The following is a 24,201-nucleotide window of genomic DNA, read 5'->3' as shown; positions in this document are numbered from 1 at the left end:
TAACTCTGACACATAATTGGGTCCTTATCTTAAAAAAAAAAAATGCATTCAGATCGGAATGTACGTTGTGGCTGGTTTAAGACAGTGAGAAGCTCCGAGGGAGCGAGAATGTGCGTCCCAGCTGCCGACAGAATAGAGTTATTTCTTCCTCCAATGCTGTAATTTTGTACGTACGCCTAAATAAAGATGTCCTCTTTTCAATCTTCCCCGCCACTATCTTTTTTTTTTTTTTTTTTTTTTGGCTGGTGGGAAGAATGAGATGCCAACTTTTTTTCATATTCCTATTTTGCTTCTGAATATATTCCGTTAATTAATGTTCGCGTTTAGAAGGACTCATTTGAATAAAGCCTCCGCCAGGCATCTTTTAGGTGTCTGGTTAATTCTAGAAAATTCTGTCTGCATGCATGAAATGTGCAAGGTGGTTTCCCTTGGAAATGTTACTGCTTGTTATTGTTTTTTTTTTTTTTTATTTCAGAGAGGAAGGGAGAGGGAGAGAGAGAGAGAGAGCGAAACATCAATGATGAGAGGGGATCATGGATCTGCTGCCTCCTGCACGCCCCACACTGGGGATGGAGCCCACAACCCCGGGCATGTTCCCTCGACCGGAATGGAACCTGGGACCCTTCAGTCCACAGGCCGACGCTCTATCCACTGAGCCACGCCGACTAGGGCCTCCCGTTTCATTTTTAAGTAGAAGCGATGAGAACCAGCACCTCTGTCTCGTTCCCGGGGTGGAAGCCTTCCGTTGTTGCCCACGCGGGTACCCCTCGTCAGGTGGAGGACGGGTACCTTCCGTTCCTGGGGGCTGATGCTGTTGTCGCGAAAGGGTGCCTGTTGGCTGGCTGTTGTTTCCCTGACGCTGACGAGGCCGCCACGCCCCCTCTGTCCTTCCTGTCTGTGGGCAGTGCGTTCACCTGGTCGGGGCTGACGTATGGCTCTCACCTCAGGATAGTCTCACCGCCCTGGCGGTGTCCTCCCGGGCTCCTTCACTGCATATGGGCGTCCCGCGCCGTTTCCAAATACGGGTGAATCTCCCCCCGCCCCTCCCGTTGCGTCTCTGTTCGTCTCTACTTCCATTCCCCTGTGGCTGGAGAACATAAGTTTGGGTGGTTTCCATCATGTCAACTTCATTCGGGGTTTGTTTTGTGTGTCCTCGTATCTGGGAGGTACTCGCTTTGGCCTGAAGGAGATTGTGTGTTCTTGCTGTTGTTCAGGGGTGATCTCTCCAGAGGTCTGTGCATTGAATGAACCTCTTAAAAATAACATAGATCGAGCCCGGCTGGCGTGGCTCCGTGGTTGAGCATCGTCCCATGCACCAGGAGGTTGATGGTTCGATTCCCCGTCAGCACACACGCCCGGGTTGCAGGCTCCATCCCCAGCGTGGAGCGTGCAGGAGGCGGCCGATCCATGGTTCTCCCTCATCATTGCTGTTTATGTCTCTCTCTGCCTCTCCCTTCCTCTCTCGGAAATCACTTTAAAAAAAAAAAAAAAAAGTATATATATTATTTTTAAAAAGATAAAAAGAAATAGGTCTTTCCCGAGACCTGGATGGTCTTATTCCGGGGAACAGTGGACGGTGTGATGGGCGGGTCTGGGACAGGCAGTTAGCTCTTAGTGTCTGGGAGCGGGTGAGACCCTGACCCCCAGTCTCGGGGGTCAACGACAGCTTGGCTCTCCACGGGGAAAGAAATCAAGACCGCAAGACAGCGCCTGTGTGCTGTGTCCACACAGCTCTGGCCCGGCCCGCGGCTGGGAACATCTCGTTGATCACGAAGCCCTTCAGCCGGTGGCCTTGTCCATTCATTTTTTTGGGGTGCCTGTGCGTTCAGGGAAATTTAGAGAGCGAAGAGGCCCTAAGCGTTTAATACGTGAGGCGGTCAGAAGGACACGTTGGACTGTTTTTGTAAAAACCCGCATCTTCACGTGTGCTCACACTTGTTCCATGTTGTCAGACGGCTACCCCAAAGAGGAGATGGTTTACAGATGGAGGAAAAACTCAGTGGAGGCGGCGAACCAGAAGTCCTGGCGGCTCTATCAGTTTGACTTCATGGGCCTCCGAAACACCACCGAAACCCTGACGACGTCTGCAGGTAGGAATAAACAGGACAGGGTGTGGCTCTAAAAAAAAAAAAAAAAATCAACGGAACCTGGCCGTGTGGCCCTCGGGTGGAGCGTCCTGCTGTGAACCAGGAGGTCACGGTTCGACTCCCGATCAAGGGCACAGGCCTGGGTTGCGGGCTCGATCCCCAGTAGAGGGCGTGCAGGAGGCGGCCGATGAATGATTCTCATCGTGGATGTTTCTCCCTCTCCCTTCCTCTTTGAAGTAAATAACAAATATATTTCTTTAAATCAGTGGGAAAACTATCCTCTGGTAAGGATTAACAAAACAAAATAAAACATTATATATATATATATATATACTAGAGGTCCGGTGCATGGAAATTCATGCACGGGGTGGAGGGGGGTCCCTCAGCCCGGCCTGCACCCTCTCCAATCTGGGACCCCTTGGGGGATGTCCTACTGCCGGTTTAGGGACCGCTGGCTCCTAACCGCTTACCTGCCTGCCTGCCTGTTCACCCCTAACCACTCTGCCTGCCTACCTGATCACCCCTAACTGCTCTCCCCTGCCGGCCTGATCGCCCCTAACTGCTCTCCCCTGCCGGCCTGATCGCCCCTAACCCCCCACCACTGTGGCTTTGTCCGGAAGGAGGTCCAGTCTAATTAGCATATTACCCTTTTATTAGTATAGATTTATATTATGATATCCTTCGTGTACTTCTTGTGAGGGAGAATTGTGGGATTTACCTATTGACTTCCTGATAGCCCCCTCAGTCAGCTGTTAGCATTTTATTCCACGTGACATGCCTTCCCAGGGCGCTCTAGTGAGATTTATATCTCGAGTGCGAAGAGAAATGCACGTTGAAAATAGCTCCATTAGAAGGAGCTCTGAAAGTGGTATCTCCTTGGCTGTTTGTCGTATTTTGCCTGAGTGCAATCTGGGTAATACATCAGTCTGGGTTTTAGAGTCAGGATTTTAAAAATAGTGGCAGTGTCTTTTTGTTCCTAAGATGGAGTGAAGACTCCTCTCAGACCCACTGTGAGTCACCCTCCTCTAACGCTGCTCGGTTGAATGAACTGCTCATCCACCAAGAAATCCGAGGTTCCGCGATGCCAATCACATCTGACGACGTCTGCTCTTTTAAAATCAGTTCTCATTAATTATTCCTTCCGAGCAAAATTATGGCCCGCCTGGCCGGTGTGGCTCAGGAGTTGAGCATCCACCTAGGAACCAGGGGGTCACGGTTCGATTCCGGTCAAGGGCACAGGCCCAGGTTGCCGGCTCGATCCCCAGTAGGGGGCGTGCAGGAGGCAGCCGATCAGTAATTCTGTCTCATCATCCATGTTTCTATCTCTCTGTCTCCCTCTGCCTTCCTCTCTCTGAAATCAATAAAAACATATATTTTTTAAAATACATGCATATTCTAGTTGCAGATCCCTCTTCCTCTCCCCCTTTTTTCCCCCCTCTGCATTCTCTTGTGTGAAGGAGAGGTTTTAATTCCTTGTTCTCAAGTTAAGGTCTTGCTACATATAGCCTGCCAAGCTTTTTGGCTTTTTAAAAAAATACATATTTTTATTGATTTCAGAGAGGAAGGGAGAGAGAGAGAGAAACATCCATGATGAGAGAGAATCATGGATCAGCTGCCTCCTGCACGCCCCCCTTACTGGGGATCAAGCCCGCAACTAGGGCAGGTGCCCTTGACCCGAATCGAACCCGGGACCCTTCAACCCGCAGGCTGACACTCTACCCACTGAGCCAAACCGGCCAGGGCTTTTTGGCTTTAATTTTCCTGCCTCGGTTTCCCTGTTCCACTCGTACCGGAACTTACCCAGCTTTCCATTGTCCTACAAGAGCGGCTCCGAGGTCGGGTCCTGGAACGTGGCCGACAGCCCCTCTCACTCTCATCCCCCACAGCGAAATGTCGCTGGGGAGGGGTCTGCTGAGCCCGCTCTCCTGGGTCAGGAAAGAGACGGCTTTGCCGGATTAGCTGAGAAGGATGGTGCCTCGAGCGCGGTCATTGTCCCTCGGTTTATCTCCCTCGGCTCAGGAGCCTGCCACACGCTATTCGCCTCTTTTCGATGTTCCACGGGGGCTGTGTGTATTCCTGCCGGGGTGATTTATTCTCCTTTGTGTTCCTGTCTACTGTTTGTTTTTTCTGCTCCGTTCTTTATTGAAATTTTATGTAGAAATTAATAGGCTTTTAATATCACCCATCGTTCAATCACATCTCCCCCAGGAAATGATGTCTCTTGGCATGCCACCGACTTAGGAAAATATTTGTGTTCTCTGATTGCTTTGGTTTAATCATTCCCGATCCCTTTGTGCCGGAATGCTAATTCGCTTACCATCTGAAATGGCTTTTGGGAAGTGATCTCGAAAATGGAAGTTTCTGTCAACCACCCGGAATACGGCTGCCACAGACCCCGGCCTCCTGAAGGAGAAGGGGAAGGGGAAGGGGAAGGGGAAGGGGAAGGGGAAGGGGAAGGGGAAGGGGAAGGGGAAGGGGAAGGATGGATCAGGAAAGGCGTCGTTTTCCCGAAGTTCCGTGCCGCTCTCTGTCCACCGTTGGGCGTGAAAACGGAGCCTTCCGCATGGTCTCCGCTTTCCGTGTTTTGTTCCCGGGACCGAGGGCGTGGCCTTACCGGCAACCGTGTGTGTTGCAGGGGACTATGTCCTCATGACCATCTATTTCGAGCTGAGCCGGAGGATGGGCTACTTCACCATCCAGACGTACATCCCCTGCATCCTGACGGTGGTCTTGTCCTGGGTGTCCTTCTGGATCAAGAAAGATGCCACCCCAGCAAGAACAGCACTCGGTGAGTATCACCCAGCCACCGCCCCTCACACACACACCCTCTCTCTCTCTCTCTCTCTCTCTCTCCTCCATGTCGCGGCATCTTAATACAGGCGTGTTCAGAAAAAGACTTGCAGTGAAAGAGAGCTCACGTGTCATTGACCTCCTCTGAGGGCTGCTTGAACGGCGCTTAACGTTCTTCAAGGTAGCTAAGGGAAATGACTCTTTCTGACAGTAGAATTCCACGTGGGCCCCTTCAGTTGCGTTGGGGTTAGGAAGTCAAAAAAAAAAAACAAAAAACCTTTAGTGTGGACCCATGTGCACGAAATAGCCCCGGTCAGGCCAACGCTCAGTATTATGAACGAACGCATTCATCCGTGAATGAATTGCATTCTGTGCAGAGCATGCGTCCAAGTGCCGGTGAAGCAAGCAGAGATGAGCAAGGTGCATCTTTGCCCTTCAAGAGCTCACAACTGCCCGGCTGGCGTGGCTCAGCGGCTGAGCGTCGAGCTATTTGAACCAGGAAGGTCACGGTTCGTTCGATTCTGGGTCGGGGCACACGCCCGGGTTGCGGGCTCCATCCCCAGCGCGGGGCGTGTAGAAGGCAGCTGATTCATGATTCTCTCTCATCATGGATGTTTCTATCTCTCTCTCTCCCTTCCTCTCTGAAATTAATCAAAATGTTTTTTTTTTAAATAATAATAAAGTAAAAATAAAACACAGTGTTGGAGTGGAGGGATGTCAGTGTGGCTCTCCTTTTATACCCGGGTCCCCTGTCCCCTTGCAGGCATCACCACGGTGTTGACCATGACCACGCTCAGCACCATCGCCAGGAACTCACTGCCCCGCGTGTCCTACGTGACCGCCATGGACCTCTTTGTGACCGTGTGCTTCTTGTTCGTCTTTGCTGCTCTGATGGAGTATGCCACCCTCAACTACTACTCCAGTTGTCGAAAGCCAGCCATCATGAAGAAGAAAACATCAGTGAGTTCCAGTAGCAAAGATGTGGAGTGGAGGGGAGGGGAAAGAAGTGAAAGGGTCGTTTGAGATAAATGATCTATCTTCCTAAGGATCTTATACAACACTAGAGGCCTGGGGCACAAAATGTGTGCCCTCGGCGGGGTGGGGGTGGGGAGGGGTCCCTCAGCCCAGCCTGCACCCTCGCAGTCCGGGATCCCTTGGGGGGGTGTCCAATTGCTTCCCGGGGAGGGCCTAAGCCGGCAGTCAGACATCCTTAGCTCTGACACGGAGGCAGGAGAGGTTCCCGCGACTGCTGCTCCACTCACCAGCCCTAAGACCGGCTCAGGGCTTCTGGCTGAGCGGCGCTTCCCCTGTGGGAGCACACTGACCACCAGGGGACAGGTCCTGCAATGAGCATCCGCCCCCTGGTGGTCAGTGCACATCATAGCGACCAGTCGTTCTGTCCTTTGGTCGATTTGCATATTAGCCTTTTATTATATAGATGATATAAATAGCTAACTCAGCAAGCCTTTAAGTCCAGCCAGTGTTGCACAGTCGTTGAGCATCGACCTATGAACCGGGAGGTCACAGTTCAATTCCCGATCCAGGGCACAGGCCCAGGTTGCAGACTCCATCCCCAGTGTGGGGCGTGCAGGAGGCAGCCGATCTATGATCCTCTTTCATCGTTGATGTTTCTGTCTCTCTCTCTCTCTCCCTCTCCCTTCCTCTTTGAAATCAATAAAGATATATTTTTTAAAAATTGTTCTTAACGAGGAGATGTATGATGCAGATGTTCACAACAGTTTTGTAATTATTTTTTTTATGTTTCTCTTACAGTTATTGCGTCCAGACTCCTCAAGGTGGATCCACGAACGGATAACCCTGCAGGCCCCCTCCGTATGTATAGCGTTGCAGGTGCTAATTTTCTGCCAACTCTTACTAAAGTGAGATAGACTGATATGTTATTGCTTATGTGTTGAAGAACAATGCACATCCTCCCTTCAAAATGTGTTTACAAAATAAAGTGTTTACTTTTGTTGTTAATCCTCACCAGAGGATATTTTTCCTTTTTTTTTTTTTTTTTGTTTAGGGAGAGAGACAGAGAGTGAAACATCTATGTGAGAGAGACACATCGATTGTTGCCTCCCGCATGCACCCCAAGTAGAGCAGGGATCAAGCCTGTAACCCCGGTATGTGCCTTTGACCAGAATCGAACCCGGGACCCTTCAGTCTGTGGGCCGGTGCTCTATCCACTGAGCCAAACCGGCTATGGCAATGTGTTTACTTTTAAAAAAAATATATCCCAATTAGAAAATTGGGAAAAAAATTTCTAGTAAATAAAAAATAATAATAAATTTTCTTTAAAAATAAAGGGGAAAAAAATGAATCATAATCCTCCTACCCAGGGATTAATACATAACATCCATATTCCTGATTTTGGAACTCAAACATATGTTACGAGCAAGCTTCTGTGCCATGAATATTATTTTTAAATTTTTACTTTTCAAATGTAGTTGACCTTCAATATCATTTTACATTAGTTTCAGGTGGACAGCGAAGTGGTTAGACAATTGTACAATTTATGAAGTTAATTTCAGTACCCGCCGAGCTGCATATATAGTTATTACAATATGATCGACTATGTTCGCCGAGCTGTGCTTTACATCCCCCTGTGACTATTCTGTAACTACCGATTTGTACTTCTTAATCCCTCCCCCTTTCCTACCCCGCCTCCCTAAACCCCACCCCACCTGGCAGCCATCAATCTGGTCTTTTGTATCTCAGTCTCTCTCTGTTCTGTTGGTGCATTTATTTTGTGTTGTGTGTGTGTGTGTGTGTGTGTGTGTGTGTGTGTGTGTGTGTTTAAGATTCCAACTATAAGTGAAGTCATAGGGTATTTGTCTTTCTCTGTCTGACTTATTTCACTTTCCACAATACCCTCTAGGTCAGCAGTCACCAACCGGTGGCCCGTGAGGTCCGGGAGGTTGGTGACCGCTGCTCTAGGTCCATACATGCTGTTCTCAATGGTAAGATTTCATTCCTTTTTTTTTTTTTTTAAGACCGAGAATTCCATTGTCTTAACATTATTATTTTTTTTTTCAATTGATTTCAGAGAGAGGAAGGGAGAGGGAGAAAGGGATAGAAACATCCCTGAGAGAGAATCATCCATCGGCTGCCTGCTGCACGCCCCCTACTGGGGGTCGAGCCCGCAACCCCGGGCTTGTGCCCCGACTGTGACCTCCTGGGCCAGAGGGCCACACTCAAATCCTCTGAGCCACACCGCCCCCCCCCCCCTCCCCGGCATGGCATGCGTGCTGGGCTACTTCTTGCATTCGATTTGCAAACGTTGAATCCTCAAAAGATTGAACTCTCCCCTTGGCCGTTCTCGGTGCGTTTCGCGGTGACTTTCGCGCTGTCCTTGTTGCCCCGCAGAACTATTCCCTCCTGGACGTGCGGCCCCCACCCCCGGCGATGGTCACCTTCAACAACTCGCTGTACTGGCAGGAACTGGAGGAGACGTGCGTCTACGAGTGTCTCGATGGCAAGGACTGCCAGAGCTTCTTCTGCTGCTACGAAGAGTGCAAGGCCGGGTCCTGGAGGAAAGGGCGCATCCACATCGACATCGCCGAGCTGGACGCGTACTCCCGCGTCTTCTTCCCCACGTCCTTCCTGCTCTTCAACTTGGTCTACTGGGTCGGGTACCTGTACCTCTGAGCGTCGCCGCTGGCGATGAGGGAAGCGTGCCAGGCCCCCCTCGTTACCTGCCGCCCTCCCAGCCCCGTCGCCACCCATCGGAGTGGCAAGGAGGGTGCCGCTCGGTTTACCAGTCCTCATACCCCACCCCACCTCTGAGCAGCGTGGGAGAACGCAGCAAAGATCCTCATTATGTATTTCACGCTCACGCGCGCGTGCACACACACACACACACACACACACACACACACACGCTGCATTTTTAAGGGACATTCTTGCTAATCCCCTCCTGAATCTGCAGCTTGGTGATGTTCATGGACGGTTCCGGGGATGTCGGAAGCGGCTGCCGATTATCCTTGCAAAGAAATCGCTTCACACACCCAAGCAAATATCTGAGACGCTCTCTCAGACCCCGGCCGACCGGCTGGCTCTTTCCTTTGTCGCCCTCGGGGGCACCAGCACCCACGTGTGTGGGGTCACTGCAGCTGAGACACCCTCCTACTGCCCTCAACCCCATGCCCCCCCGCCACTCCTCGGGGCAGCCCGAGTTCAAGTGTGAACGGTGGTGAGTTTCGAACCCGTTTTCTCTCTCTGTGGCCTGTTTTGCGCCGGCACCGTCGTGGTTAGCTACCATTCCTTTACCTAAATCACCTCACCCCGGTTTGGGGAGGGGGGTCCATGCATCATGCCTACGTTTCCCGTGGAGGAAAAAAATGGGATTTTCAAAGGTTTCCACGTGGCTGAGGTCAACGACGTTGATCGCTGAGCACCGGAAGGCCATGGCTTTATTGCAAACCCCTGGGAGCCGGCGGTGTGCCAGCCTCGGGTCCTCGGGCTGGTTCGGCTTGCGTTCCGCGTCGTGCCCGGAGTCCCGTTGGATGGGACCACTCGGGGCGACCCCGGAATGTGAGTCCTGTGGCTGCTCTGCTAATACGCTTGGACCATCATCTCCATCTTCCAAAGCAGCGCACACACCATTCCCAAGCCTTTGTCTTGAACATGTTTTCCAGCGTGTGAACGAAATGTAGATACGATTTTAAATTTTTTCGTAGTGCATATTAACTTCCAAGTCAGATCACTTCAGATGCCAAAAAAAAAAAGAAAAAAGAAAAAAAAGAAATGGCTGTCTTCAGTGATATATTTTGATGCACAAAAATGCTTTTATACTTTGACATATGGATACCTAGCAAAAGCCCAAAGAAATGATTCCCTGAAATGATTACTCTTTTGATATTTTTATAACAAAACCAACTTGCTTCGTGATGTTAGTTCTTTCTTTGTTGTTTTTTTTTGTTTTTTGTTTTTTTTTTCCCCACTGGATGCCCGTGTGTACTTCCCAAGATGCTTCCGAAGCAGCTCCCACCAGTTACAGGAAAACGAAAAAGAAAAAGCCTACCAGCTTGTTAATTTCCATACTAAAATTTTAGTACCAGAATCTCTGTGCTTCTCACCCAGAAAGTGGAATTAATTTTATTGGCAGGCATAGAATTTTAGCTTAATGATCGATTGGGCATATTATTGCGTCTCAGAAGAAAAAAAAAAAAAGATAAACCATTATCCAGAGAAAATATAGAAAAGTGCTGATTTCACACAATTTATTGGGTGCTGACCAGACCCAGAAGGGGATGGGAGTGGAAGAGGCCCGGAAAGTTGACATAGAGGAATGTGTTTGGGTGAATGTCACTGCCCGTCCAGTGAGTGAAAACCTAAGGATAGAGGATCAGCCAGTTTCCAAGGGTTAGGTCTGTGGTGTGAGGCAGTCGAGCCCCATAGACCACAAGCCAATTGGCTTCTACTTAGCAAATCCAATGTTAAAAGTAAGTTGATCAGTATTTGCAGAGAAACTGGTTGGCTCTATTGGCTTCAATGAAATTTCTGCTCTTTTGAGAATTTCACCTGTTCTTGGATCAACCACCTCCCACGCCCCGGTGGCCTGGAGGGACGTCAACATGTCCCACCAGAGTGCTGAGTACCCAGGGAAGGCGGGGCCCGAGGCCGGTCCTCTTCAAACACAATTTCCAATGTCACAGATTTATAATTTCTCACAATATGAAGGATTTCAACCCATTGCACCTTCAAAGAAGTTCTGGAGGGAATGGAATTTTCTAATGAAATTCTTGGGAGGAAAATAACCTACAAGCATTTTTTTTTTTTTTTATCACAGATCTGACCCAGTTTTACCTTAAAAAAATCTTTTTATGGCTGCCTCTCCTTTCAAAGCCACACGAGAACCCGGGCATTGTTCGTGATGCTCATGAAATTATACACATTGGCCGTGTAGACCAGTAACCTGTTTGCGTCCCCACCCTGCTGGCTCATACATGGTTCCTTTTCCATGAAGGAGAACCTTCATCTCAACAGTGTCCAATCGACGTCCACACGTTGAGCATAAACTAGATCCCTGCACCAACAGCAATGCACACTCTGGTCTGACTCCAAGGGACTAAACCACCCCGGGGACCATGCCCCTGCCGGGTCCTCAGCAGGCTGCCCACTCAAGTTCTCCTTACCCGTCTCCACTCCTGAGACGAGTTCTTCAGTCCACGGTAGAGGAGAATGGCGTGCAGCTAAGACGGGTGGAGCTGGGGAGCGTGCTTGTTCATGTCCGGATGCGTGCGTTCACCTTCTGGAGGGCACGGGAGAGTGTGAGGAACGCACGCCACTGATGGAAGGACCATCCTTGGCACCCACGTGGTCAGCAGGATATGCGTGGCGCCCACGGTGCGATGCTGTTCCACACAGACCCGACACCCTTCCAGCCCCACCGACTCGCTTCGCGTGGAGGACCAGAAATGTTTTCGGGTGGTCGTGTGGCCGCTCGGGGAAGTTGTCGGGGTGGCCTCCGTCCCGGTGGCCCTCGCAGAGAGACCCTACGTCGAGGAGGTGCCTGTTGTGCATTTTGACAAGGCTTTCTCCCTCCTGACCACTGTGGTTTACACTTACCCCTGTGACTGTCTCTGTTTTAAGTTGCCTCCGGGCCAAGAGAGAGAGAGAGAAGAAAAGGCATTTCACATGAATGCCATGAGAGCAAAATGCCTCTTCAGAGCCTAGGAAGTTCCAGTTTCTGCCAAGTCTCAACACCAAGAACCAGAAGACGGTCAGATACTGACAAGAGAAGGATCACGCTACTCTTACTCTGAACCCAGCAAATACTGCCCCCAGTTTACCCAACATATGCCTTAAAGAGGACACATTCAGCTCAAATAGTACATGTCTTGTAGACTTCCCATGCCCCACGAACACCTGTATTTCACACCATGTTTTATGTCTTATTTGCAAGAGGATGGAGACAGGGTTTCATTACCACCATTATCACCACCATCTTCACCATCATCACCATCTTCACCATCACCATCTTCACCATCATCACCACCATCACCATCTTCACCGTCATCACCACCATCTTCACCATCATCACCATCTTCACCATCACCATCTTCACCATCATCACCACCATCACCATCTTCACCGTCATCACCACCATTTTCACCATCATCACCATCACCGTCGTTATCACCATCTTCACCATCACCACCATCATCATTAGCATCTTCACCATCATCATCTTTACCATCATCTTCACCATGACCACCATCATCACCATCTTCACCATCAGCAGCAGCATCACCATCTTCACCATCTTCACCATCATCATCACCACCCATCTTCACCATCAGCAGCAGCATCACTGTCGTCATCATCATGATCCGTATCCTTTTCGTGGTACATACTATTCCATAACTATTGAGTCACCAGAAAGGTTTCATGTCCTTTCCCAACCATAAAAAATAAAAAAAAATAGGACTTACACAAAGGAGAAAATGGAACTTTCATCTTCATTTAAATGTTAAATACAAAAATAATAGTTCAAAATTTTGATGGCCTACTACATTTCCAGACTGTTCCTGGTCCCAGAGGTCCTGGCTGTTGACTCGGCCTCAATCAGAACTTGAAATTATTCACGTGGAACGTACCACCTCATTGGTGATTGTCGGTTGCTTCTGGTTGTGTTGTTGTTGTTTTGGTTTTACTTCGCTTGGCTTTTTTATTCCTTTCATAAACATAACATTTGAGTTGGCCGAGAACGATCTATTTCCCCCACCCCCGCCCCGAAAATGGATGCGCCTACGGACATTGCCGATTTCATGAGCCCAAAAGGACGGACAGTATGCTTCTTGCTCTACAATCTTAGTTTAGGTTTGGATTCCCCCTCATTTATCTTGGAATTTTTACTTCTAGGTAGAAATAGACACAGGCATAACGTATCGGTGAAGTTTACAGTGTTTTATTATCTTTGTTTAGAATAACTCCGTTCACACATTTTTAAAAGACGACTCCCACTCGTCCTGACCTTCAAAATGACTAATTTTGTGCTGGTGAACAATGTTTACATTCGTATGTTTGTACAACCACGATCTGTGTCTCTTTAGGAGCAGGTCCTAGACTGAGCTCAAGGTTTACTCCCCGTGAATGCATCCTTTTTGTGGAAGATTCCAGGAGAGGAGCCGTTTTCCGGGAGTGGGCCTGTGTTTACATGCGGTGATCTGTGTACTTGTGTGTGTGTGTGTGTGCGTGTGTGTGTGTGTGTGTGTGTACAGTGGTAAAAATGGAACAAGCTCTTCACATGCGTATTACTCTACCCACCCACCCCACGTGTAGCTGAAACACGCAGAAAGGAGCCCCATTTCCTAGTGACCGCCGGTTAGCTTCCTATAAAGACTGACAATCTTTATATTTCCCAGAAATGGGGGGGAGGACCAGAATGGAGCTTGAATACCTGATGAGAAATTGACCTGCCATCAAACCCAGATGCCCCGTTGAGTGAGTTCACATAGGGCACTTCCTTTGATCTTTTTGTGCGTCCGGATAAGCTCAGAGCAGTTCTCACGATGTAGGCGGCGGGGAGAGACATCGCCACCCTCGCTCAGGACGCACCTTTCACGGACAAGGTGGGAGAGCCTCGGGTCGCATGGGCACCGTGGGCCTCACCACACTGAGGCCTGTCCTCTTGGGTGAAGCCCGTGTGTGAAGCAGGCCTGGGAGGGGCCCTGGGAGATGGATGGCACAGGCAGAAAGGGAGCGCGGGGTCCCCTTGCTGCTGCCTCGCGGGGAAACCTTCCTGCCCCGGGAAGCCACCTCGCCCGCCTGGGTGGGAGGAGGGTGGAGAGATTGGGGAATCCGTGCTGAATGTGCCCTGGAGCCGGGCTTGGCCTGAGAGAGGGGACCGGCCCTGCTCAAGTGCCTGAGCCCGCCCCTCCCCAGGCACCTGGGCCCAGGGCCAGGCCAGGGTCCTCACCCTCACCAAGTGGCTTCCACCAGCCCCGACTCCCCGTCCAACTAAATCACGAGGCCCTGGAGGCCCTGGGTCCGGGTCTGGAGGTCCCGCCAGGCGGTTCCGAGGTCCCCGCCCTCCTCCGCTCGCCCTGCAGCTCGTGGTGTCCTAGTGAAACGAAGGCGCACGGCGCCCCACGTGCCTTGGCGACACGGGCGGCGCCGAGCGCGCCCCGCTTCGCCGGTTCGGTCCCCACCGCACACTGCGGGCTGCGCCCTGCCCTCCCCGAGGGCAGCGGGGCCTGGGGGCTGGGCCGCCCTCTGTATTTGTATTTGTATTCCTACGTTTGTACTTCTGATACTAATAAATACACATGTTGTCAGAAATGCGAGAGCCGGGAGTGGACGTCTCTCTGGTTTGGGGGTGGCCCACCAGGGGCCCGGGAAAGGCGCGGGCCAGGGTTGGGGACAAGGGCGCGCGTGCGTGCGGGTCTGCAGGGGTGGTGGGGCCCTGCCCACCAGGGTGGGTATGACATCCACTGCCCCTCTCAGGGGCTCACCCCACCCCTCACCAGCCCCCACCCCATTGGGAGGCAGATTCTGCAAATGTTGGGGGTCAAGTGTCTTTCCTGGCTGGGAGGTTCCACACAAGTGGCCGTGTCCAAGAGACGTGCCTTCAGGCCACGAACAGAAACCCCAACCCACCCCAGGAGGGCTCCAGCCGACCCACGGGGGGCAGGTGGCTTTGGGGGTGAGGGGAGGTCTCCTGCAGCTCAGACCTGGATGAACAGGGTTCCTGTCCCGACCCCATCAGGAATTGGGGGCTAACCCACCCGCCCCCCCAGTTGGAATGGGGGCTCCCTGGGAGGGAGTTGCAGCCCCAGGCTGAAGTCCAGACCCAGGTGCGCTGACACAAACCACCCCCCAGCCCAGCGGGACCACCGCAGGCCGACACCAGAAGGCACCTTGGTCCATCGGAATTTTTAAAAAAAAAAACTTTGTTTTGTTAATCCTCACCCGAGGATATTTTCCCATTGATTTTTAGAGAGGAGGAGAGACAGAGAGAGAGAAACACCAATGTGAAGGAACACACACCGATGGGTTGCCTCCCCCACGGGTCCCGACTGGGGCCGGGGTGGGGGGGGGGGGGCGTGCCCTTGACCGGGCATCGAACCGTGACCTCCTGGTTTTATAGGTCGAGGTGCAACCACCCAGCCACGCGGGACACGGGCTTGGCTTTTTCCATTTCCTGCGTGGCGCAGGGGGTGGAGGGTCAGTTCCTGCCCGGGTTGCAGGTTTGGTCCCCTTTGTAAAAATGGAAAGTTTGAATAGAAAGTCAGCCGTCGCCCGCCCCGTTTTTCCTTTCCATCCTAAAACCCATGCGGCCGCATTCATTCCTAAAACTTGGCCGCTCCCGGGAACGGGAGGCTCTCACGAGCGCCCCCCGGCGGTTCTGGGGTGTTAAGGTCGGGAGCTGGACCCGTGATCACCATATACATACATTTCATTTGTAAAAGGTTTACCGAAGTGGGGCGCGACTGTAGAGGTAGATCTGGAGGGTGATGTGATATTTGAGCGAAACTTTATTTAAAAAATATATATATCTTTATTGATTTCAGGGAGGAAGGGAGAGGGAGAGAGGGATAGAAACATCCATGATGAGAGAGAATCATGGATCCGCTACCTCCGGATCGCTTCCCACCGCCAAGGTTGGCTTTTCCGGAAAGATGGGCAAAGTGCGGCGTCGCAGGACGTGCGTACGTGCGTGCGCGCGGCGGAAATCCCGCCTCCCGTCAGCGGAAATCCTGCCTCCCGGCACCTGCGATTGGTCCTGACCGCAAGGGGCGTGTTCCAGAGAGGGAAAATTCGCGGGATTGAAGGAAGACGGAGGATCGGGAGGAGGAGCGAAGGGGATCCTCTTCTCCATTGGCTGGGCCCGCGCAGTGGCCTCGCTGCGATTGGCTGGGAAGCAGAGTTCCCTTGTGGTCCCGCCCCTCCGGCCGCGGGAGGCGCCGGGATCGCGGTTTGCGGGCGGAGCCAGCGGCGGCTCGGAGGCTGGACCCACACGCCGCGGGACCGAGGTGCCCCGGCTTCTGCGTTTCAGGTGCTGGTCTCCTGGGGGCGGCCGGCGGCTGGGGCAGCGCGGGCGGGGTGTCCGGGTCGGGCCGGGCCTTGGGGCAGCGGGCGTGGGCGCGGCAGCGGGACCTGGGCCTGCGCGGATCGTCCGCGGCGCGCGTCTCGGGCTGTGTCTTTCCCCCTCGAAGTGATGCTCGGTTTCGTATTTGTCTACGAACGTGCATGTCGATGCGTGTTTCCCGCACCGCTCACGGGCCTGGCGTCCAGCGGCAGGTGCACGGCACTGTCCGGGTCGTTGACAGGGGGGCGTCGGGTCCGTCTGCGTGTTTCCCTCTCGGGTTGGAGGGAAGGGGACGATGACATTGAGGTCTGGTCTCCCGTGACCGTCCGTCATCCTCAAGGTCTCGCGGACGTGGTCCCGGCGCTGGGTGGGTCCCGCGTGGGGCTCTTACCTGGGCTGGGAGTCGGCCGGTCCCCGCCTCCTCCCCGTCTCCCCATCTATCCTTCCCGTCTCCCCATCTGTCCCCCCTTTCCCTCCTCCGCTACTTGTCTCCCGCAACTCTGCTCTCTCTCTCTCTCTCTCTCTGTCTCTCTCGTTTGCCGCATGAAACCCCGCGGGCGGGTCTTGGTGGACATCCTGAGAAGCTGTGTTTAGCCTCCATCCCTTTTGTTTCCCTTGCAGGCCTGACAGCTGGGAGGACCCTGGAGGAAAGATGCCTTCCGAGTCCTTCTGTCTGGCCGCCCAGGCTCGCCTGGACTCCAAATGGTTGAAAACAGACATCCAGGTAGGGTTTCTGACATGCCTCTTTTCTTGGGCTGTTTCTGCCTCCCTATTCCGGTGTCTAGAGAAGGGTTTCTTTTAAAATATTTTTTTATTGATTTCAGAGAGGCAGGGAGAGGGAGAGAGAAACATCGATGATGGGAGAGAATCACGGATCGGCTGCCTCCTGCACGCCCCACACGGGATCCGGATCGAGCCCACAACCCCCGGGCACGTGGCCTGACCGGGAATCGAACCGCGACCTCCTGGTTCGTGGGGTGGACGCTCAACCGCTGAGCCACGCCGGCCAGCCGGGTTGTGTCATTCTTAACTGTATCTTGGTAACTCTGTACCAGCAGTTTTTAAGATGACCCATTAATTTTACGGGGGAGAGGGAGGAGGTGACGTGCGGTGATTTATTACGTCCTGGAGGGTCTTGCTCATGTTATGGGGCCTGTGCCTGCGTTTGTGGAGAGACCAGAGTTCAGTGAGGTGTCCGTTTTGCCCGTGTGGCTGGTCTTCTTGAGAGGAGTGCTCAGCTCCTTGCACCCGGCCCACGTGGGGACAGCACGCTGCGCAACGTACAGGTGACGTGTTACAGAACGACACACGTGCAAACCCACGTAACCTTACTCACCTGTGTCACCCTAATAAATTTAATAGAGAGAGGGCACGTGGAAACAAACGCTGGCCTTAAGACTCTCTAATGTCTTGATTTCATAAGGTAATTGCAAGCTTGTCCAGAAATTATGGGGTAAGTAATAGCTGTGATATTTCCGGGGATGATTCTTCACCCCAACTTGTTTTTGCTTGCAAATGGTTGGGGGAGACTACTTTTGTAACCACATGTTACCAGCACAAAGAAACGTCTGAAATACTTTGTAGTATATGTGTGTTTTTCCCTCTCCCCTGAGGTTAGACATTTTAAGTATTTCCCAAGTAACCTGCCTTTTTGGATGCAACCTCCGGTCCTGCGTGAGGGTTCATGGAGAGTGTCAGGTACTTGTCATGAGGATAACTGCTCTTCTTCATTATTAAGGCTACGGAAGGGGGTGCAGTCCTGGTCGATACGAGAGCCAGCTGTTTTAAATTATTAAATTTTTATTTTGTTGATTTTAGAGATGGTGGGGGGAGAGAGAAAATGAAACACATTGATTTGATGTCCCACTTACTTATGCATTCATTGGTTGTTTCTTGTATGTGCTCTGACCGGCATGGGACTCACAGCCTGGGTGTACCTGGATGAAGCTCTAACCAACTGAGCTACCGGCCAGGGGTCAGGGGAGAGCCAAGTGTTTAGAACTGTGTTGTGGGTAGTAGGGTTGTTATTAGTGGTGTAATGTTCAATAAGAAAAGCACAAAGAATTGGGTCAAGAGTTGGCATAGTAGTGACTGTTTTGGTTCTTGTCTTTTATTTAGCAACTAGAGGCCTGGTGCACGACATTCATGCCCTTGGGAGGGGGGTCCCTCAGCCCGGCCTGCCCCCTCTCACAGTCTGGGACCCCTGCGGGGGGGATGTCCGACTGCCGGCTTAGGCCCGCTCCCATGTTTCCTTAGCGCTGCTGTGGAGGTGGGAAAGGCTCCAGCCACCACCGCTGTGCTCGCCAGTCATGAGCCCAGCTTCCCCTGTGGGAGCACACTGACCACCCGGGCAGCTCCTGTGTGGAGCGTCTGCCCCCTGGTGGTCAGTGCGCATCATAGCGACTGGTCATTCTGCCATTTGGTCAGTTTGCACAGTAGGGTTTTATTATGTAGGATTCCTGTCTGTTTTCCTTTGTCATGGTTTTTTTAAGTGGGGTGGGGGGGGTGAGGGATAATTTCTTGTTTTTGAAATCTTGAGATTCAGGCAAACGGATTTTAAGAATTGCTTTGATATTAGTGTTTATGTATTTATGTAAACTTTTTGAAGTAAAGAACTTTACTTAATTTTTTCCCTTAGTAATCATAATCGAGCAATTACTAAATAGGAGTTTCACCATCTTGATTCAAAATCAGTTTAATGCTGAGGTGAGCACCTACAATGAGTCAGGCAGATATACATAAAAAGGAATATCACTTAGGCCTTAACAGTGCTTACCATGTTACTTTTGATTTATTCACTTCAATATACAGTGCTTGGCCCTTAGATGTTTTGAATATTATTCAGAAGTCTTTCAAACTCCTTCTTGGAGTAAGTAAGTGAAGAGGCCTAGGTTTTTGGTTTTTGGTTTTAATATATTTTTATTGATTTCAGAGAGGAAGGAAGAGGAGAGAGAGATAGAAACTTCAATGATGAGAGTGAATCCCTGATCGGCTGCCTTCTGCATGCCCTCTACTGGGGATCGAGCCCAGAACTTGGGACCCTCCAGTCCGCAGGGCGGTGCTCTGTCCACAGAGCCAAACCGGCTAGGGCAAGAGGCACCAGAGGTAAAATGTGCTATGGCTATTGAAGCTATTAATACCTGAAAAAAGGTGATTGCTGATTTTCTGTAATTTCTCCAGGATTGCTTATTGCAGGTGAGCATGGATGTCCTGGCCGTACCCTAAGAAATGATTAGACATAGTTTCAGTCTTTGGAATCCTTCCTGAGACAGGCGTTGAGGATGCAAGCCTCGTGCATATAGGTTTCACCCTTCCTGTCTTGTTGGGGATTCTCTCCCACCTGCAGTGGGAAGTGTGTCTTTTTTACTTAACTTTTTTTGGGGGGAAAATTTTCACTCAATGTCAAATGATTGAGTAACAAAGAGGAAATTAGATCTTTTATAGCATCATTTAAGAATTGCGCTGGCTGCTATGGCTCAATGGTTCCTTCCCTTCTCTGACATCAATAAAGACATATTTAAAAAAAAAACAAAACAACAAAGAAGAATTGCACTGTGAGTGTGATCGCTCTGTAAGTTTATCTTCTTTATCGTTGCCAGCTTGCATTCACGGGAGACGGGCTCTGCGGTCTGTGGAATGAAATGGTTAAAGATGGCGAGATCGTGTATCCGGGGGCGGAAGTCACCCCGAGCGGAGAGCTGCTGCCCAGAAAAGGTGAGGGCCTCGCACGGCGCTTCCCCTTCTGTAGGGAAGTTTCGGAACGTGCGACAGAAACAGGAGAGTGAGCACAGCTCTCAGAAGTTTGCTGCGCGGGGTGATTGTTGTCTAGACTCCAGAGGATTGCTGACCGTACCAGCTGCCTGGATTTCTCTGATCGAGGTGTATTGACGGCCTGCTCGCTGCGAAACCCCACTGCGGTGGCCCTCCTCCGGCACGGCCCTTCCTCTTTCTTTTTTTTTCGTTAATGTATTTTTATTGATTTCAGAGAGGAAGGGAGAGAGAAACATCAGTGATGAGCGAGAATCATGGATCGGCTGCCTCCTGCATGGCCCCCACTGGGTATAGAGCCTGCAACCCTGGCATGGGCCCTGTCTGGGAATCGAACCTGGGACCCTTCTGTCTGAAGGCCGACGCTCTATCCACTGAGCCAAACCGGCCAAGACGAGATGCATTTTCTATTTCTTTTTCAATAGGGGCATTTCCATGACTTCCTGTGTCATTGGCACTTTCCTGCTGGCGGTATAGATTTTCTGTGGAGGGGTGAAAAAGCATTAAATGGGGCCTGTCTCCCAGAACGGCTCACGATTATGCGGGCATAACAGGCATTCCCATGCCGAGGTGGAGCCAGAGGACGAAGGCTCCGGATGTCACCCACAGCCAGGGCTGAGGAGGTCAGGCAGGGTGCTTCCTGTGCTTTGTGCCGAAGGCCTGGGCTCTAGGGGTGGTGGTGTGTGGGGTCAGCAGGGTGCCACGGGCGCAGGCATCCAGGGAGCCGGCCGTGAAAGGCAGACCGGGCGGGGGTGTGCAGGTGACGGAGCAGGGGGGGGGGGGCGTGAACCTGCGCTCCTTGCAGTGCCAGCTGCTTCCGGGCCCTGGAGGCTGTGCCTGCCTTCGCCCAGGGGGCACCTTTATACACCAAAGTCGAAAGCACCGCACAGAAGGTCCTGTGTTAGGAAGAGGAGCCTGTCTGTCTCCTGGCCTTGGGAACTGAGCGTTAAATTCGGTCCCTTAGCCCACGGGCTCTCACCCCCATGCTCCCCAGGACCCCTGGAGCCCATGGCAGACACCACCCTGACAGGATGCCGTGGGGCTGGCACAGGCTGGGCACAGGCACGGCTCACAGCTCACGGCTCCAAGTCCGAGTGCGGCCTGTCCCTTGGTTCAGGGAGTCGGACCAGAGGAGGGCGTGCTCCTCAGGAAGCCGTGCTAAACCGCTGCTTCCACAGCGAGGGCCAGTCGGAGTCCACACGTGTTCACGCTGACCTCCCCCGTGGCTCCCCGGGGCCGAGCCCTGCCGCTGTGCGCTCGTCCTCCTGGTGTCATACGTGTTTGGAGGCCCCGCACTGTCTGCAGTGCACTGCTCTCTCCCACGGACTTAGAGCACATCTCTAATCGTGTCGGCTAGAAAGGGGTTTACTCAGTGAAGAGCCCCTGGGACAGGACCAGTTTGCACTTCAAGGGTCAGTTGTTCATTCTTCTACGCTTGCTGGGTAAGGACTTTCATGACATTTGTTCTTGGCTGGACTTGAAATTGTCTGTGCCCTGAAGTCGTGGTTCTCAGCTTTCTTTCCGTGTCCGGCGCTCTGACCATGGTGCTGGCGTCAGCAGTGGTTCCAGTGGGGGATGGAGAGGGGCGGGGTGTCAGGTGGAGTGATTTCCGGGTCATACGCCCTTTCCAGGGACACAGCTGGGAATCGCTGGATAAGAGCAGTCACTATGAAATTCTAGTTGGTAGATGCCAAAGACTGCGTTTGTTAGTTGTAAACTGGAGAGGAAATTGATGGGACGTTTTGGAAGACATGCTTCAGAGACTTGGAGTGCCATATAGGGTTCCTTATTGAAAGGGTTGTGGGCAGTTCGTTGTGAGTTGCACTGTGCCTGTGTGGTGATGACTCATGTAATAAAAAAAAATCATCAAACATTCAGTTGGTGATCCATGTTGTAACTTCTTCCCATTTCTGGGAGGGGCATCTGCAGGGAGGCAGACAAGTGGATGTTACCTTTGGAGAAGCAATCTATAGATTAAAAAGCATCTTTAAAAAATTCTTTCAGATGATGGTGTTGATACTCAGAGTGGGACGAAGAAAGAGGATCTGAACGACAAAGACAAAAAGGATGAAGAAGAGAGCCCTGCACCTGTGTTCAGGTCCAAGTCCATCCTGGAGAGCTGGGTGTGGGGCAAGCAGCCAGGTAGGGGCCTCTGCGCCTCAGTGCTGGGGAGCGTGAGCTGGCACTCACTTTCCAGGTGCCGTAGGCGGCTTTCTTGGGGGGTTATGGCATTTAGAAAAATATTACTTAAAAGTTTTGTATTGTAGTAAACCATACATAATATATATTCTGTGACTTCTGTCCCCACCCCCCCTTTTTTTAAATCCTTACCTGAGGATGTTTATTGATTCTTAGAGAATAAGGGGGAGAGAGAGAGAAACATTGATGTGAGAGAGAAACATCCACCAGTTGCCTCCCTTACCTGCCCCCTCTGGGGATCTAACCCACAGCCTCAGTATGTGCTGTGACGGGGGATCGAACCTGCAGCCTTTTCGTGTATGGGATGATGCTCCAACCAGCTGTGCCACCCAGCCAGGGCCAGTTTCATCCCTTTGGTTTTTTGTTATCACCTGAGGATGTTTTTTTCATTGATTTTTAGAGAAAGTGCAAGGGGGGGGAGGAGGGAGAGAAACATGGGTGTGAGAGAGACACATCATTGGTTGCCTCCTGCACATGCCCCAGCAGGAGCCTGGGATTGAACCTGCGACTCAGGCATGTGCCCTTGACCAGGAATCGAACCCGCATGGTTCCGTACACGAGCTGGTGCTCTAACCACTGAGCCAGCGACCTCCTGGTGCATGGAACCATGCCCCACCAACTGAGCCACTCTGTCCAGGGCAAGAGACAGTGTTTTATTTTGAATTTGGTTTCATAACATGGAAATGATGGGTAGAGTTTTTCTCTCTGTCTAGAAAATGTGCTGCTGACAATTGTTAACTTTATAATTTGGTGTTGAAAACATTTATACCACGTTTACAGAGAGGCAGTCCACCACGGTGGCAAAGCGTGGTCTCCCCCACGTGTCCTACTCATCTGGTGACTGTGCGAGTTCTCTGTGCCTCAGTTTCCTCCCCAGGAAACACGCGCCCAGCTCTGCCTGGCTGGTGGCTGCGAGGACTCCCGGCCACCTTGTCCGAGCCCTGGGTTTGCCTGAGGGGCTCTCAGCTGTGCCCTGCTGTCATCACCATGTCATTACAACACAGCAGCCTGTGTCGGCCGCTGAGAGGCAGGTGTCCTCGTCGTGTTTTCCAGACGTGGGTGAGCTGAAGGAGTGTCTCTCCGTGCTGGTGAAGGAGCAGCAGGCCCTGGCCGTGCAGGCGGCCACCAGCACCCTGTCCGCCCTGAGGCTCCGGCAGCGGCTGGTCATCCTGGAGCGCTACTTCATTGCCCTGAACAGAGCCGTTGCCCAGGAGAGCGCCAAGGTCAAGTGGAAAAGCAGCAGCGGTTCTTTGCCTTCTGTGGACAAAAAAAGGTAACACCCGAGTGAAGACAGACCCCACACCAAGTGGAGGCGGCTGCTGCGTGCAGGGAAGCTGGATGGAGGCTGTCAGGACAGGGCCTTGTTCATGGTGTGAAACTTCCTTCTTCCTTCCCCTTTTGGAGGTTTCCTCTCATTTGGACAATGGCTTTGCCAATTTGCTCATAAAGTAACAGGCTGCAGACCGTACCTTTATTTTAGCGTTGTTTTCTTTTAAACCTGTTTAAAACTTTTTATTGATTTTTAGAGAGAGGAAGGGAGAGAGAGAAAAACATGGCCTGGCTGACTCCCGCAGGTGCCCTGCCCGGGAATGGCACCTGTCACCGTTAGGTGTGTGTCTGGGACGATGTTCCAACCAACTGAGCACGCCAGCCAGGGCTGGAGTCTTTCTAAGTTTCTTTTCTCTTTTCCTGGAAGAGAATACTGTCCTTTACAAAGGACAGTTGGTAAGAGTTTTAAAAAGACCACGAAACTGTCAGTCCCTGGGGAGCCTGCCATCTAAAGAAACGCATTGGCCCCGTTGGGTGTGCGCCCCTGATAGGGCGTCCTGGATTTCAGGGTGTGCTCCCCCTCTGACTGACCTGCTGTCCCCCATGTCCCCGCAGCTCCCGGCCCACGGGCAAAGGGGTGGAAGGACTGGCGAGAGTTGGGTCCCGAGCTGCTCTGTCCTTCGCCTTTGCGTTCCTGCGAAGGGCCTGGCGGTCAGGTACGTGCCCCTCAGGCTCGGCTTCTCCTCACTCCTGTCCCCACGGGGCCCTGGGGCCAGCCCAGGGGCTGTTGATGCGTCCTTGGCTTGTTCATGACAGAGTAAAGGTCTGTGCTTCTTAAAAATGTGTGAAACCCCTGCAGGGCTCAGTCCTGACTGGCTTTCTAGGAGAACAAGAACTTAGACTTGCTCCTGGGAGAGTCGTACGTGCAGAATTGCCTTTGGGGGCGACTGTTTAACTTTGGTCTCTGGAGTCCCTGCAGTGGCTCATGGCGAGGGGAGTGGGGGTGACAGTGTGGCCGTGGGCCCTCGTGTGAGGGCTCGGGCCGCCCAG

General features: G+C 52.0%; 2 protein-coding genes across 7 annotated transcripts in view; both read left to right on the top strand.

The window, feature by feature from the left end:
- The window catches only part of GABRG3 (gamma-aminobutyric acid type A receptor subunit gamma3), a gene marked incomplete at its 3' end in the record, with an annotated part of 67,247 nt that extends 47,688 nt beyond the window's left edge, over positions 1-19,559 (top strand). For 3 of the 6 annotated variants that reach the window (XM_080651461.1, XM_080651457.1, XM_080651459.1), the window contains 6 exons: positions 1,953-2,090; positions 4,723-4,875; positions 5,641-5,837; positions 6,651-6,728; positions 7,759-7,840; positions 8,247-8,773. In XM_080651461.1, the coding sequence (XP_080507587.1) occupies positions 1,953-2,090; positions 4,723-4,875; positions 5,641-5,837; positions 6,651-6,728; positions 7,759-7,840; positions 8,247-8,773 (1,175 nt within the window). Of the gene's footprint in view, positions 1-1,952; positions 2,091-4,722; positions 4,876-5,640; positions 5,838-6,650; positions 6,729-7,758; positions 7,841-8,246; positions 8,774-16,536; positions 16,640-19,514 lie in introns of those variants that run through there. The other 3 variants (XR_013959667.1, XM_080651460.1, XM_080651458.1) reach the window with 3 other exon arrangements.
- The window catches only part of HERC2 (HECT and RLD domain containing E3 ubiquitin protein ligase 2), a 72,637-nt gene continuing 64,253 nt past the window's right edge, over positions 15,818-24,201 (top strand). Inside the window, exons 1-6 of the mRNA XM_080651456.1 lie at positions 15,818-15,882; positions 16,537-16,639; positions 19,515-19,629; positions 21,688-21,825; positions 22,936-23,155; positions 23,767-23,867. Coding sequence (XP_080507582.1) covers positions 16,568-16,639; positions 19,515-19,629; positions 21,688-21,825; positions 22,936-23,155; positions 23,767-23,867 — 646 coding nt within the window. The 5' untranslated portion in view covers positions 15,818-15,882; positions 16,537-16,567. The remainder of the gene's footprint in view (positions 15,883-16,536; positions 16,640-19,514; positions 19,630-21,687; positions 21,826-22,935; positions 23,156-23,766; positions 23,868-24,201) is intronic.

Source organism: Plecotus auritus (assembly GCF_963455305.1).
Source record: "Plecotus auritus genome assembly, chromosome: 15".
NCBI classification, from domain to species: domain Eukaryota; kingdom Metazoa; phylum Chordata; class Mammalia; order Chiroptera; family Vespertilionidae; genus Plecotus; species Plecotus auritus.
Note: the sequence above shows the minus strand (reverse complement) of the source record. Positions and strands in the feature narration are given on the sequence as shown.